This window comes from Orycteropus afer, unplaced genomic scaffold, assembly GCF_000298275.1.
Source record: "Orycteropus afer afer isolate SDZICR_OR568_19922 unplaced genomic scaffold, OryAfe1.0 scaffold00026, whole genome shotgun sequence".
NCBI classification, from domain to species: Eukaryota; Metazoa; Chordata; class Mammalia; order Tubulidentata; family Orycteropodidae; genus Orycteropus; species Orycteropus afer.
In genome coordinates this window covers 16,775,406-16,790,264 of record NW_006921613.1, presented here as the reverse complement: position 1 = coordinate 16,790,264, position 14,859 = coordinate 16,775,406, and the positions used below count along the sequence as shown (strand labels likewise).

At 45.5% G+C, this 14,859-nt stretch overlaps 1 protein-coding gene across 1 annotated transcript in view; it reads right to left on the bottom strand.

The window, feature by feature from the left end:
• FRMD5 (FERM domain containing 5) overlaps nt 1-14,859 on the bottom strand; it is a 382,954-nt gene that overhangs the window by 6,880 nt on the left and 361,215 nt on the right. The window contains exons 8-13 of the mRNA XM_007935243.2: nt 10,908-10,996; nt 7,832-7,895; nt 7,167-7,258; nt 2,259-2,333; nt 1,459-1,527; nt 460-566 (exon numbers count right to left, since the gene is read on the bottom strand). Of these exons, the coding sequence (XP_007933434.1) occupies nt 460-566; nt 1,459-1,527; nt 2,259-2,333; nt 7,167-7,258; nt 7,832-7,895; nt 10,908-10,996 (496 nt within the window). The remainder of the gene's footprint in view (nt 1-459; nt 567-1,458; nt 1,528-2,258; nt 2,334-7,166; nt 7,259-7,831; nt 7,896-10,907; nt 10,997-14,859) is intronic.

The following is a 14,859-nucleotide window of genomic DNA, read 5'->3' as shown; positions in this document are numbered from 1 at the left end:
CGATGGGTCTCTATAAATGAAGTAGAAGGTGGTGGTAGCTACTGGAATGCTTCAGAAACAAGAGTTTTCATTTCTTGGTTAACCGCCTCAGTCACCTTGATTACTTAAGCTGTAAAGATTTATCACATCTGGAAAAGAAATGAAAACCTCTTGATGGAAAGCTATTTCAGAACTATGGAACCTGGTAGATTCCACATTCATACATAAAGTAACCCAACACTCAGACCTGTGATCCTCCATCCCAGACTTCAGCATGGTCGGGCTGGTGGGATTCCCCTTCACCTTGTAGATTAGCAAGGTAGATTGCTCAGTTGGTGTTCCCATCCCCTGGGGGAAAACCTTCCTCAGAGAAACTTGCTGCTTTCTCTAGTGCAAATTAGCCTCTTTCTAAGGTCCCTGAGGAGGGATTTAGCCAGTCACAATGGAGGAACCCCACAGGCATCTGGAGCTCTTGCTCACCTTCCATAATGGAGATGTGAACAGCTCTTCTGCGGGTCCTGGGAACGCTGCTCAGCCTTGGGCCATGGGTTATGGAGGGGCAGCTCTGACTTGGAACCATCCCTGCTCTGAGGTTAAAGAAAGAGAACCCTGTTTTAACTCAGTGCACAGACAAATGTGGTAGGGACCTAAATTAGAGTGCCAGCTGCTAGAACTATTAGGCTGAATTAACATTTTGGCTTTTTTTTTTTTTTTTTAATCTGCAATACTATCTTTGCTTTAGTCTCTGGATCCCAATGCCTCAAACTTTTTCACCTCCTTATATCCCACACCCCCCTGAACCTTTCTTCAGTGCAACTGGTCTCTAGGAGCAGGACTGTCAGGGAGTAGAATCCCAGGATGAGCAGTACTCCTGAAAATGTGTCTCAATACCAATATTGGCAGCCTCCTTTAACTTCCAACAGAGGATGCTGGTGGCAGGGGGTTCCAGGTGAAAGGGCAAGAGATAATGCTTCCTCACTGGTGCAGGATGAATTCTTTAGGATCCTAGCCATGACCAATTAGATTCTTTCTGAGATCTGCCAGGTTCTAGGAGATGCATGATTTATAGTTATGCATGAAGCATGGAACCCAAAACTATTTAAGACCCAATGTGCCAGGGCTGTGGGGCCATCGTTGGCATCTTGTAATGGACTCATTCCAGAATCAATGCAATATTGCCTCTTGGACTTGTGGGAATAGACAAATTCTCCACGGTCTATGATCAGTGTCAGGACATGGGAGGGCCCAGTAAGGTGGTGGCTGGATCTGTATGTAGTCTTCAGTCCCTGATTCTCCATCAGGGTTCAGGGATACAAGGGTCAAAGACTCTCCCCACATCTTCAGCTGATAGGGTCTCTTCACTGTCCTGCCCTGTTCCTCTTCTGGTAGCTACTGTGCCCAGGATCTTTGCAATATTCAAACTCAAGATTCTGGGATCTGGGCTGGAACTGGTTTTTGGGGAAGCCCTTGGCAACCTACCTGTGTATTTCTGGGGGTTCCCGTTTGATCTTGGCACTGGACTCCATTACTTCCTTTGCAACTCGGCCACTATGAGTAGTATAATAAAAACAAGCATCAAGAAATGAGACAGTGTTCCAGTACTGGGCTTCTCTCCAAGATCTCAGATGCTTCAGCTGAATCAGGAGAGGGCTTCTTCAGCCTTATCCCTTTCCCAACATTCTGGTCACCGGCAAAGGCTTGCTTGTTGGGATAGAAGAGTCCTAAAATATTCTGACAGCCTATCTTAGAGGGCTCTATCTCTGGAGTCTTTGGGGTCTTCCATTCCCATTTTTGAATGATTCCTCATTGTCCAGGATGTTCTAATAACATCTCAAAAAAAAAAAAAAAAAAACCCCAAAAAACTTTAGACAGTGATACATGAAAAGAATCACTGTGATAGTTTTTATTTTGCTGCTGTTGTAAGGAAAGGCAGAAAAGAGAAAATTAAAAACCCTACAGACTAACACACCAGCCACTCCTCGGAAGGAAGGTTGGGCAATCCTACTTCCGTAGTGATACTGCCTCAGAAACCCAAAGAGGGGTCGCTATGAGTCAGGGCCGACTCGACGGCAAATAACAACAACAACAACAACGGACTAACAGCTGTAGGGAAGGAAAGACATAGTAAAAGGGTCAGGAGAAGAATTGCATAAAAACCTCTGGCTTTTCTGGGAGTTCTCCAATTTCTTTGTTCTCAAGGGCAAGGGCCACTGAGCAACTGTTCTCCAGAGAAGGGTCTGAAAATAGATCCATAATGCTTACTTACTGTCACTATTTACCTGTATCGGAACCGGCTTCCTTTAAAGAATAAATTGCTGCTGGACACTGTGCGGACTTGGCTTGACTTCTCCAGCCTGCAGCAAGGCAAAGTCCAGTGTGACAGACGGCCAGGCGTTGCCTCACCCAGGCTAAGGCAGTGCCATCCCCAGCTCTTTCCAGGGGCTACTTAAGGAACTCTATTCAGGAAAAATCCTTCCAGAGCCCATGTATGTCTCTGACCCTTCTTTAGGACCTGAAGGCTGTGCTCATGGCCAACTACGCTCCTGCCTCAATGTCAGGGGACAGCCATATTGAAACTCATTTTAATGTCAGGAGAGTGGAGGTACCACAAGAATGTTTCATGGAGCCACCAGGGGGACTGAGTGAATTAACATTAGTGATTATGGTCTTGGGGGGAATAATAGGATGACACCTATCCAACATCAGCCAGGCCACTTATTGGCAATGTGACCTTGGGCAAATTTTTCTGCCTCTCCTAGCCTCAGTCTTCTTATCTATAAAATGATAGAGCTGGAACTACTTGAGCTTAGGGATCCCTTCCAGTTCAAGTATCTGATGACTCATGCCCATGCCTGGGTAGGGAAGAAGGTAGGGCCTGCCCTTTCTACTCCAACTCCCTGTTAGAGAGTCCTAAAGGACATTAGCAAATTAAAGACTCTGAGAAGTCCTGCAATGAAGAAATAGCTTAATTTTTAATAAAATTTCCATAATTTATTTGAACTTGGACCCATTCTTCCTCCTTGAGAATATCTTTTTTTTTTTTTCCGTTTCTTCCCCTGAACATTTTATTGTGCTTTAGGCGAAAGTTTACACAGCGAATTAGTTTTCCATTCAATAATTGTTCTATAATATTGCTTGCAATCCCCACAATGTATCAGCACTCACCCTAATTCCACCCTGGGTTCTCTGTTTCTGCTCATTCAGTTTCCCTGCCCCTTCCTAACTTCTCATCTTTGTTTTTAGGGAAATGTTGCCATTTTGGTCACATATAATTGTTTGTCCTAAGGAGCACATTCCTCACAGGTGTTACTGTTTACAGGCCAATCTATTATCGGTTGAGAGATGGCCTCTGGGAGTGGCTTCAGTTCCAAGTTAGGAGTGACTCAGGGCAGTAGTCTCAGGGGATCCTCTGGTCTCTATCAGACCAGTAAGACTGTTTTCATTTATTTATTTGTTTTATGAATTTGAGTTTTGTTGTACATTTTTCTCTCATTCTAATTGGGACCTTCTGCTGTGTTCTTGGTTAGAGCAGCTGTTGGCGGTAGTCGGGCACCATCTAGTTCTTCTGGTCTCAGGCTAGAGGAAGCTGTGGTTCATGTGGGCCATTCATCCTTGGGCTAACTGCTTCCTTGAATCTTTGCTCCGGGTGGGAAAAGACCATAGTTGTATCTTAAATGGTTGCTCACAAGCTTTGAGAATACCTATTAACATCACTTACAGGCTGTAGACAGCTGATGGGGAGACTCTAGAAGTCATGGGCTTTATAAAACATGCTCTTGGGTGACTCCTCTGATCCCATTAATCCTCTCACATTTTGAAAAGGAAGCTTGGCCAGAGCTACCCAGAGACAAGTCTTCTAAGACTTAACTTACCCTAATACCAACCAATGTGTCCACAATACTGCATTGCCATTAACACCAAACACTAGGTTACAGATAAACACATAAACACCTGAGAGGATCAGATGGGGGCCAGTAAACAGGAGTGCACTCTAGGCCAAGGATAGATTCAGCTGAGGCTAATCTTGCACAGACACCAGTGATACAAAATACCTGCAGTCCTTACAGAAACAATAGAAGACAGACATAGAGTAATCCCTCACAGACAACCAGACACTATGGGAGAGAGAACCAATAGATCTATTGTCTGAGGACCACAGTACTGGGGGACACCAGATTCATTTGGCACAACAAAATACATAAAAGCCTTGCTCTCCACATCCTACATTGGTGAGTAGTGACTGGGGTCTTAAAAGCTTTTAAGCGGCCATCTAAGATGCAGCTAATAGTCTCCTAGTGTCAGAAGTGAAGAAGAATGCAAAAAAACAAAAAAAAAAACAAACAAGGGTATTTGGAAGCAATCAGCCCTAGGACACGCTGGCCCTCAAGACCAGAAGAACAAGATGGTGCCTGGCTACCAATGCCAACCACTCAGGAAAGGATCAAATCTGGAGATCCTGGATACAGTAGGAGGAAAAACATGGAACAAAATCCAAAAACTCAATAATGACCAGAATTACTGGTCAGATGAAATCTGGTGAGACTCCCAATACTATGGCCCTGGAATACATTCTGCGCCTGGAATAAAACTCACCCCCAGGGGCTGGCTCTCAGCCCAATAGTTAACAAGATGTACATGCAGACCACTTAACCCAGGGAGATGTACCCACATACTCTATGGTAATACATTCCTTAGAGCAATAGACCATGGGACACCAGGGGACCAACATTCAAATTGAGGAAATGCAGGACAAACAGGAGTGCATAAATATGAGGGGCACAGGGGGAGGGTTACAGGGTAGGGAGGGAAGGAGACTGGGTTAGGGTTGGACATGGTAAATGAGGAATGAAACTAAATGTACACTTAACGTTGAATGTAAAACAAGCTCTTAAAAAAAAAAGACCTAATTTACTCTGTAACATCATAATTCTAATCCAGCCAAGAATGAAATCTTTGCCAGGGGTGGGCACTATTTCGGGAGCTGTCCCCACAATTCATGAACACACAGCTCCCTGGAGATATCCGCACCTGTCTCATGGCTCCATGAGGCTCTGAGCCCACCCATCTTCCTGCCTGATCATGTTTTCCGAGTCTGACCTGGCTCCCTTCAAGGCACTAGGCCAAAGGCAGGGCCAGGAATCTGCATCTGAGAGATGCCCAGAGTGAGGCCAAAGTGGGTGCTGCCAGAGACTTGGTGTAACTGAGGATCTGACCCAGGAGAGTCTTTTAACGCTCAGAACAGTAAGTAGTCAACTGAAAACAACGAAAAAATCAGTTTCCAGTGGGGTTGCTGCCAGGAGTGGCTAGGTGTGGGGATCTATTAATACAAAGGCTCTGATATTGAGTTTGATCAGAAGTTCAGAAGCACAGCTCTGTTCCCATGATACAGATAGAAAAACAAAGGCCTTCAGAATGATGCTGGAGGCATGAAAATACAGGAGGCATGGGTGTTGCTTTCATTTATGTTAAACCCATGCCCAGGGCAGTGATAGGTGAGTGTGAGCAGGCCCTGTCTGTTCATGCCTTCCCTTTTTTTTTGGGAGATCCAGGGGACCCTGTGCTTCCTGGGCTGTCTTTAGTTCTACAAGCAAGAAAGTTTACATCTCCACTTCTTCCCTCCAGGTTCATGTAACTGGCTAAACCTGGGCTTTGTCCTCACAGGCAAAGGGAAGGTGGTAACAGAAACCAAAACCAAACCAAACTCACTGCCATCGAGTCGATTCCGACTCACAGTGACCCTCTTTGGGTTTCCGAGACGGTGAATCTTTATGGAAGTAGATTGCCCAGTCTTCCTTCCGCAGAGTGGCTGGTGGGTTTTAACTGTCAACCTTCTGGTTAGCAGTCAAATGCCTTAGGCACTATGCCACCTTTTCTTGGCCTTCCCTGGACAGGAGGGAGTGAACGGAAAAGAAATTTGACCATGTCAAAGTCTCTTCTAAGTTTCTTCTCCTTCAAGAGAAGAAAGAAGACTGCTCAAGTTAGTATTCAGGCTCTCCATTCATTTCATTCTTGCTTCTGGTATTGCTTATATAAGATTATTAGGCACTTCAGAAAAGTGCCCCCAAAACCACTCCTGGAGCTATGGCCTTGGTAACTAGGAAAAGAGCAGTTCTGCTGGCCAGCACCCCTTAGCAGTCAGCAGGTAGCAGAGAGTCTGTGCACTGAGAAGGTGGACATTGTCCACACAGCTCACAGCAATTCTGCTCTCTCTTAGGACCCTCTAGAGAGGAAGCTGGCCTGTCAGGGGCATCTGGTGACATCAGGGCTCACCCCAGTTAATATACCATACACTTTGTTTTGTTTTCTGATTAAAACACAATTTGTCAAAGAATAAACTATTACGTTATATTTTAAATAAGACCAAGAGGTTTAGGAAAACATACTTTGCCTGGCAACACCCTAGTTTCTCAAGGGGCCATTTCTTTGTTCCATAATGTTTTTTATAACCACTTCCTTAATCAAAGAAAACTGAACACAAAAGTCCCACATAAAAACCAAAAAAAAAAACAAAAAAAAAAAACCCATGGCCATTGAGTTGATTCTGACTCATAGCAAGAGACTCACATACTTTACAAAATCTTTTGGTTTGCATAGTTCTTACCTTTGGCCTAAATCTAGCTTCTTCATAACAGTCAAATTCTTGCTATCTCCCCAGGCTCCTGGGCACTTGGCCTGTCACTGGCAATTCTGTCAGCAGTGATGCACTGGGATGGGCTGACATCAACCTCAGCTCAGCACCAGGGGACCCACTGGGAAGCAGACCCTAACTTATCTCCAAACTTCTCCAGGGCTGGGGCCTGGCACTAGGGAGTCTACTCTGGGTTGTACCTGATCCTCTATGGAGCTAGTGTATTCCAGACTGCCCAGGGCTCTGAATGGCTCCTTAGGGGCAGTTTGATGTTGTTAGGCACTCATGGGTTGCTTCTGACTCAAACCTTACCCTTAAAAGACCCACTGGAGGCTGTCCAAGGACTACTCAACTGAAACCTATTCCCAGACCTTGGCTCTGTACCTCCAGGGATACAGATAGACACAGAAAGGGGTCTGAGTTTTACAAAGAAGCCCAGATTTGTCATCTCATGTCTCTGTTCTCAGGATATCCAGTTTCTGGTCCATCATTCCTCTAAAAGTAGCCTTAGTAACTTTTGTTCTGATAAAGACAGTCCCTGTCACATGAATTTACTTACTTGTAGAAGGCTTGATTCTCAATTCCACATTTCCAGAGATGTTTGCAGGCTTCTGGAGTTGGAGCAAAATATGTGAGAATGATTTTCTTTTCCTACAAAAAATTTCATATAGAAACAGCTGAGTGTGGGTGATGAGTGAAGTAGGCCAGGACACTGACCCCTGAATTGTGGGGGCCTCCCCAACAGACTCTTAGTGAGAGGCTTCAGATGGAGAAGGAGCTGACCAGCAGCTGGCGAGTTGTAACAGGAGGCCTGAAGGACCCAGTTGGGCAGACCTCAGTTTCATATATAAATTCACATTTGGTGAGTCCAATCATAGTAAGTCTTAGTTGGTACAAATTGAACTAAGAGTGAGCACCCTTGGCTGGAAAGTGGCACTCTCATCTGGAATTTTCACATGGAAATCAAAGACTCTTATTTTGACTACATTTTGTAGAGGTAGGGATCTCTCAGATTGAACCTTTGGGTGTCACCAGCATCACTGAGGAAGGCTTGTACTCCAGGGCCCAGCCACCCCTCCATACCTCAACTATAGGTCTTGATCTTGATCTCAGCTTAGCATACAGATCTTAGTTCTATGCGAACCACCCAAGCTCAGTCCCAGCCATCATGACTATCCTAGTGCCCCTGCCCCACCCCCTGAGAAAAAGGAAGCCATTACTCACCTCTTTTTGACTTACGTGTAAATAGAAAGTCTTTCCTTCAAATTTCAGCTTGGTCACTTCATTCCTAGAAGCACAAAGAGAGTGCCTATCACCTTGTTGTGGGCTGCTTGTCCACAGCTAAGTGTTGTAGAAGCATAGCCCACCCAGACTGGAGGGGGCTCCAGGCACAGACACAATCTTAGGCAAAATCATAACTGAAACAAGACAGCAGGGCAGTACCCTTAGAGAACAGTTGTTGGAACAATTCAATCCACAGTTTTCTGGTCAATCACAGTATAACAACAGGGTGATAGAAGGATTTCGGGCCCATCACCAATGGCTGCAAAAGGGAAACATCTGCATGGGAAGTGAGTCTAAGTAGAGTCCAAGGTCATTTCAGGGTTTGGTTCATAACACAAGTGCATTATCTGGATGGTACTGTCAAACGTAAGATGCCACAGGTAGCTGATGAGGCCAAAGTTCATGATATAGCAAATAATGGAAAACAATGCAACCAGGTTCTGAGGGAGTTGTCTTTCAGGTGACTATGCCACTGGATGGAAAATGCAATTTAATGCAGACAAATGTCAAACAGTCTCAGGGAAGGGGGTGGGGCAACATACCAAAGAGAGAAAACAGATTACATGGAACAGTCATGCAGTGTACTGACCAGGAAAGGGGCTTAGGGGGTTTTGTAGAAAAATCCTTGAAGCCACCAGCACAGTGAATGGCTGCAGTAAAAGAGGCAAACAGGATACTGGGGTATGTCACCCGTAGGACAGACACAAATCAGAAGTGACATGGTTACTGTACATGGCATGGCTTAGACCTCACCTCCACTTACTGCTCTCAGCTTTGGTTACACTTACAAAATGGAAAAATTACTGGGGTTTAGGTGGATGTCCCTGAGAGCCAGACAGCTAGGCCTCATACCTCACTCCCCTCCTTCTGCTCAACACAGCTGCCCTCTAGATCCTCACGACCTTCTCTACTTCACTATGGTTGGAGTCCTTGTTTTCTACCTAACTGGGGCCCTAAAGGAGGTCTGATAATGTACAACTGCCTCCATTTGGCTTCCTCCTCTTTATAATTTCTAGAGAGATTTGCTTAACATCCTAGGAAATAGTAGAAAGGTAGTGAGAACCATGTACCCAATTTACTCATGGACAAAAAGGGGACAGAGAAAGGTCACTTGCTTTCCGTGTTTCTGGAAATCATAGCTGGGTCATGATGAAAGCTCACAACTTCTGACAACCAATTCTGAGCTTATACAAGCCTCACAGTATTCCTTCCCTGTCTGATTCCCTCTCAATCAATCTCTCATACACACACAGGCTACAAATAAATATCAACTGATTAATATATAGAGATAAGCACACAGATCATGTAGGTTCCAACAAGCAAGATAGGAAAGTAAGGGGGTTTAGTATGCCTTGAAAGTAATATTGGGTTCACATCTATTATTAGAAAGTTGAAACACAGTGAAGCAACTTCCTAAAGAAGTGGAACTTGAGAAAAGACGTAGAATGACTAGGGTTTGGGAGGACCAGGTGAGTATCGTGCCTTCTGGATGGGTAGGGATCATTTAGGGACTTCAGATTCTTGTAACAGGTGTGTTCTGCTTGTTTCCATCTAAACATACTCCCTACCTGGGACCTCTAATAAGAGTGTGGCCCAGGATCTGGCCCTCTGTGGCACATTACATAACTCAGATGTATCCAGGCAGCAGGTGCATCAGGAGTACTGTGACCTGATCCTGCTTATTGTCTTTTTATGAAAAGTATTTTGTTGGGCAGGAGACCTCAACCCCTCACCATCTTCATCCAGAGAGACCAGTGAAGTGGGTCAACTTGAGAAAGCCTAGGAAATGTGTGTTGGGTGTATACTGGTAACTCCAGTGCACCAGGCTGCTTGCTTTCCTGGGGAATAGGACTTGGCTGTGCATGTCTGAGGAACAGTTTCACTAACACTCTGGTTGATTATTATATTGCCATTGTTACCAGAGCATTAAGGGTTGGAAAGGTTGTGTCTACCCACAGGCTCAGCAGAGGAGGACAGATGCCTTGTAGCACCACCAGCAGAGAGCTCACCAGGAAGCAACTCTATGCTCAGATACCCCATTAGCTCTTCCAGAGAAAGCAAAGGAATCAAGACAGGGAGCAGGCTTCCAGCCAAGGCTCTGCTGGGCTCAGGGCTGTAGCTGGACAACTTAGACTTGGCAGCCCGAGGCCCAAGAAAGCACTGGGGCTTAATAGAGTTTGCAAACTTCTGATGAGGTTGAAGGATGTTTGGATGGGCCAGCAAAGTCTCCAAGATAGCCAAACGTCAATCAACAAATTAAGAGTCTGTGCTGCATCAGCTTCTAGGTGCCACACGGCAAAATAGACCCACACAGAGACAGAGGCCAAACAGGAAGCAGTTCAGAGTAGCTGTAGCCAGGCAGTGGTTATTGACTGCTAGATGTGAGAGCAGGAGAGGGAAGGGCAGGGAGAAAGAAGAAAGGGTGAGGATGTGACTCCTAGAGACTGAAGACACTTAAGCCCTAAAGTGGGATAGGAGGAGACAGAGCAGTATCTGACCTCCTACACAGGAAATGTCCACAATGGGAGTTGGTCTGAGGAGGACCAACAGGGGAACTTATATCTGCACCAAAGGTCACTGTGAGCCCCTCCCTGGTTAGGAGCATGGGTAAGACACAGAGATACCCCAGAACAGCCAGCTCAATAGGGTTGGCTATGGCCCTCAGTGGGTGACAGTCCCAAAGGCTTAGTTCTTATGGGAACCCTGCTTCCCTAGCATTGGATCCAGCCCCAGATCTTTCGTCTTCCCCTGCAGGGCTATGAGAATGAACATCTGGGTCCAAGGGAAATATGCCCTTTCTCTCTCTGGAGAAGCTGTTGGCTCTCAGGAATACCCCTTTGGAAGAATAGGATCCATAGAGAAAAACCACTACCTTCACCAGTTACCATTATCAGTGCAAGGCTTTGGAGAAGGCTCAGACCCATAAAACTGCCCAATCACAGACAGAGGACATGGAACCATGGCCCCTCCCCAGTGGCTGAGGTATAAAGAGCCTTTTTTGGAGATTAAGACTCACCATTTAATGAAGTGGACCCTCTTATTTCCTTGTAGAACAACAAACCCGAAAGGAGTGAAGGCCAGAAATGCAGCATTTCCTGATACGTCCTACAACACAGAAAGACTTCTCCTCAGGGTGATGCAGAAGTAGAGGGGCAAAGATGAGAAACAGTTGTTCAGTTGTTGCTGGGTTAAAGGGTTAAAAACTTCACAGAGGGAAGTGTGGTGAGGACAAGCCTTGCCACTTGCCAGCTGTGTGACTACAGGCAAGTTACTTACCTTCTGTGAAGCCTGAGTACCCTTATCTCTAAGTTGTAGATTATCATACTACCTACCTTAGAAGGTTGTTGTGAACATCAAAAGACAATGGCAACTCTTCATACATTGCTGGTTGGATTGTAAAAATGGTGTAGCCATTTTGGAACACTGTTTGACAGTTCCTTAAAGTGTTAAATACAGAGTTACCATATGTGGTGGTTATGTTTGTATGTCAACTCGGCTGGGCCTGGTTGAGTGGCTGGGCAGCTGGTGGTAGTTATTCCCCATGATGAGACTGGCAATCAGCTCCATGGTGGAATCTACTACAAGCAGCTGAGTAGCTGCTTTGGCTATGTGGTCTGCTTCCCATATATAAGCAGCAGCTTTGGGACAGGTCTCTAGCCTATGGCACGCTTGGACCCTGCATGTAGCTGTGTCATTGGTCAGCAGCTTGCTATGCTCTGCCAACCTTGGGACTTAAAATGGACTTAAATTAATGGCCTGCCGCATGGTTTGGTAACATCGAGACTGTGCCTTTTTACTTGTCAACCTTGGGGCTTCTCAGCCTCAGCAGCCAGCAGCTGTCTGAGTGAAGAAATATTTCTAGCTCCAGTGGGCCGGGAGCAGGAGGCTGAGCTGGACCCCAAGGTTGAGGGGCTTTCATGCAGCCCCTAGAGGCTGGCACTTTGAACTTGGACTTAAAGCCTCCCAATTGTAAGAATAAACTCCTGTTTGTTAAGGCCATCCCATGTGTGGTATATTCTTATCAGAGCGACACTAGGTAACCAGAACACCATATGATCCAGAAATTCCAATGCTAGGTATATATCTGAGAGAAATGAAAACATGTCCAGACAAAAACTCGTACATGAGTGTTCATAGTAGCATTGCTCAAAATAGCCAAAAAATAGAAAAAACCGAAATATCCATCAACTGATGAACGGGTAAACAAAATGTAGTATAGCCATACAATGGGATATTATTTGGCGACAAAAGAATTAAGGATTGATACACGATACAACATGGATGAACCTTAAAAACATTTTGCTAAGTGAAAGAAGGCAGTTATGAAAGACCACGTGTATGATTCCATTTATATGAAATGACCCAGAATAGGTAAATCCATAGAGACAGAAAGTAGATTAGTGGTTGGCAAGGACTGTGGGGAGGAAGCAGAATTGGGGAATGATTGCTGTGTACAGGTTTCTTTTTGGGGTGATGAAAATGTTCTAAAATTAGTTAGAAATGATGGTTGCACAGCTCTGTGAGTAGACTAAAAAACACTGAACTGTGCTCTTTATATGGGTGAATTTTAAGGAGTTCTGGTGGCATAGTGCCTAAGGCATTTGACTGCTAAGATTGGTGGTTCAAACCCACCAGCCACTCCTTGGAAGGAAGACTGGGCAATCTACTTCTATAAAGATTTACTGCCTCAGAAACCCAAAGGGGGTCTCTGTGAGTTTGGTTTTGGTTTCTTATGGGTGTATTTTATGGTATATGAATTATATCTGAATACGATGTTATCTAAAAAAGAGGGAGAGAGAAATGACAGTTATCATTACCATGATGGCCCTAGGACCCTGAGCTCCTTCAAGAAAGTTTAGTTCAAGAAACAGTAACTGGCCAAGTGAACAATCATGACCATCCCTGTGATGCCTGAGCCAACAGAGAAGACCTCCTGGTCATTTGTCACCATTGTTTGTAAGCTCCAGGCTGAGGCTCTGTTGAGCAAAGTGGAGAGCAGGTAGAGGTCATGGTTCCCTCATAAGGGGAAAATCAGCTCCCTGAGGATCAACCTTTTCCTACAGCTGGGCTGGGACATGGAAAGCTGGGTTGATGGGGTATGCTTTTTATGAGGGACATCGTTGGTGATAAGGGCCTTGGGTGAGAATCTGTCCTGTCAGGTCACACAAGATGTTGGAGAGGGCAGAAGTGTGTTGAAGTGGCCAGAAAATTATGCCAGGACACTGACCAAATGTCCTCACAAGACAGTTGTCTGGGCCACAACTCAAGTGGGTGCCAGGGAGTAAGGGTCAGACTCCTGGCATAAGGCATGCAAGGGGGTGCCCTGGCCATGGGGCCAGGCCAGCCTGGGGTTTGGCTCTCCTGGTCTCTCCCACTTTCAGAGTTTGCTTTGCACACAGATCTTCAGCCTGACTGGTTCCGGGAGCAGCAGGGCCTCTGCAGGACCTCTTGAGCTTTGCCTCGGGGAAAGATGCAGTTTTGCCTTGAAACTTAGAGTCAGGGCTACCAGTGTGAACATCTGGGCCAAGGGAAACACTAAGTATATGTTTTATAAACAGTTTCAATTAATATATTGTTATTATTGTCTTTTCCTTTGGGTTGGTCAGGACCCAGACACTTGGCTGTAAGCACAATGCCATTCAATCCATAAGCATGGCAAAAAGCCGTTTAAAAATAACCTGAATAGAGACACTGCAAAGGCACAGGGCTGGATTTCCTTTTGCTTGTCATCATGCGTTATGGTGGTTATTAATATCTGAGCACCAGGCACTGCACACAAACACTGTTCCTGCCAGACGGCACAAGGGCAAATGGCAGACTTGGCTGAGATATGGGTGAGGGCAGCGTGGCCTTGTGGGAACAATGCCTGGGAGAGATGGTGAGGGAGGGCTCTGCTCTCAGGGAGATGGTCTGGCTCCGACAGAGGCTGGGCACCAGGAGGCCTCTGCTCACTGTGCAGGCAGGGTCCAAGGAGGTGACTGTAGGCTTAGAAAGACAGCCTACATTTGCACTGGTCCAGAACAGGCTAGAAGATGAATGTTTAAAACAAGGAGGTGGGTCAGAGGGACCAGTTTGTCAGCAATGGGGCAAGGATACATGTGAGTACAAAGGAGGGGAGAAAGCCAAGGCGTGTGGAGGGAAGGCATCTTACAGCACTCTTGAGATTAAGAGAAGGAAGAACAGTGGGAAGGACAGATATGAAGGGTCATGTCTGCAGGAGGTTTGTGGATGCTTGAAATAATGGGGAAAGAAGTGCAGAAGGAAGCTGCTTCTTGCACCCCTGACTCATAGGGGCAAGAACAGAATAGCACAGTGCCTGTGCAGTCATTACAGTGTGAAGGGCTCTTGGGTCAGACCATTCAGGTCCAGATCCTGGCTCTGTTACCTACTGTGTGTGCCATCTTGGCGACGGCCCATAATTTCTCTGTGCTTCAGACTTCTTATCATAAAATTAGGGTGATGGCATCTATTGCATAGGTGGTTGTGCTTAGTAGACAACACATTTTAGTGTCTATGTTGTTGTCATGTGCCCTTGAGTTGATTCTGACTCATAGTGACCCTGTAGGACAGAGCAGAATTACCCTATAGGGTTTCCTAGGCTATACTATTTACAGGAACAGATAGCCAGGTCTTGGCTTCCATGAAGTTGCTGGTGAATTTGAACCACCAACCTTTTAGTTAGCAGCCCAGTACTTAACCATTGCCTCACCAGGGCTCCTTTTAATATTATTATAAACCAAAAAAACCAAACTCACTGCCATTGAGTTGATTCTCATTCATAGTGACCCCCTTTGGGTTTCCAAGGCGGTAGATCTTATGGAAGGAGATTGCCCAGTCTTGCTTCTGTGGAGTGGCTGGTGGGTTTGAATCACCAACCTTCTGGTTAGCAGTCTAATGCCTTAGGCACTACACTACCAGAATTCTTTTTTTTTTTTTTTTTATTAGGATTTGGGTGAAGATTTACAGAG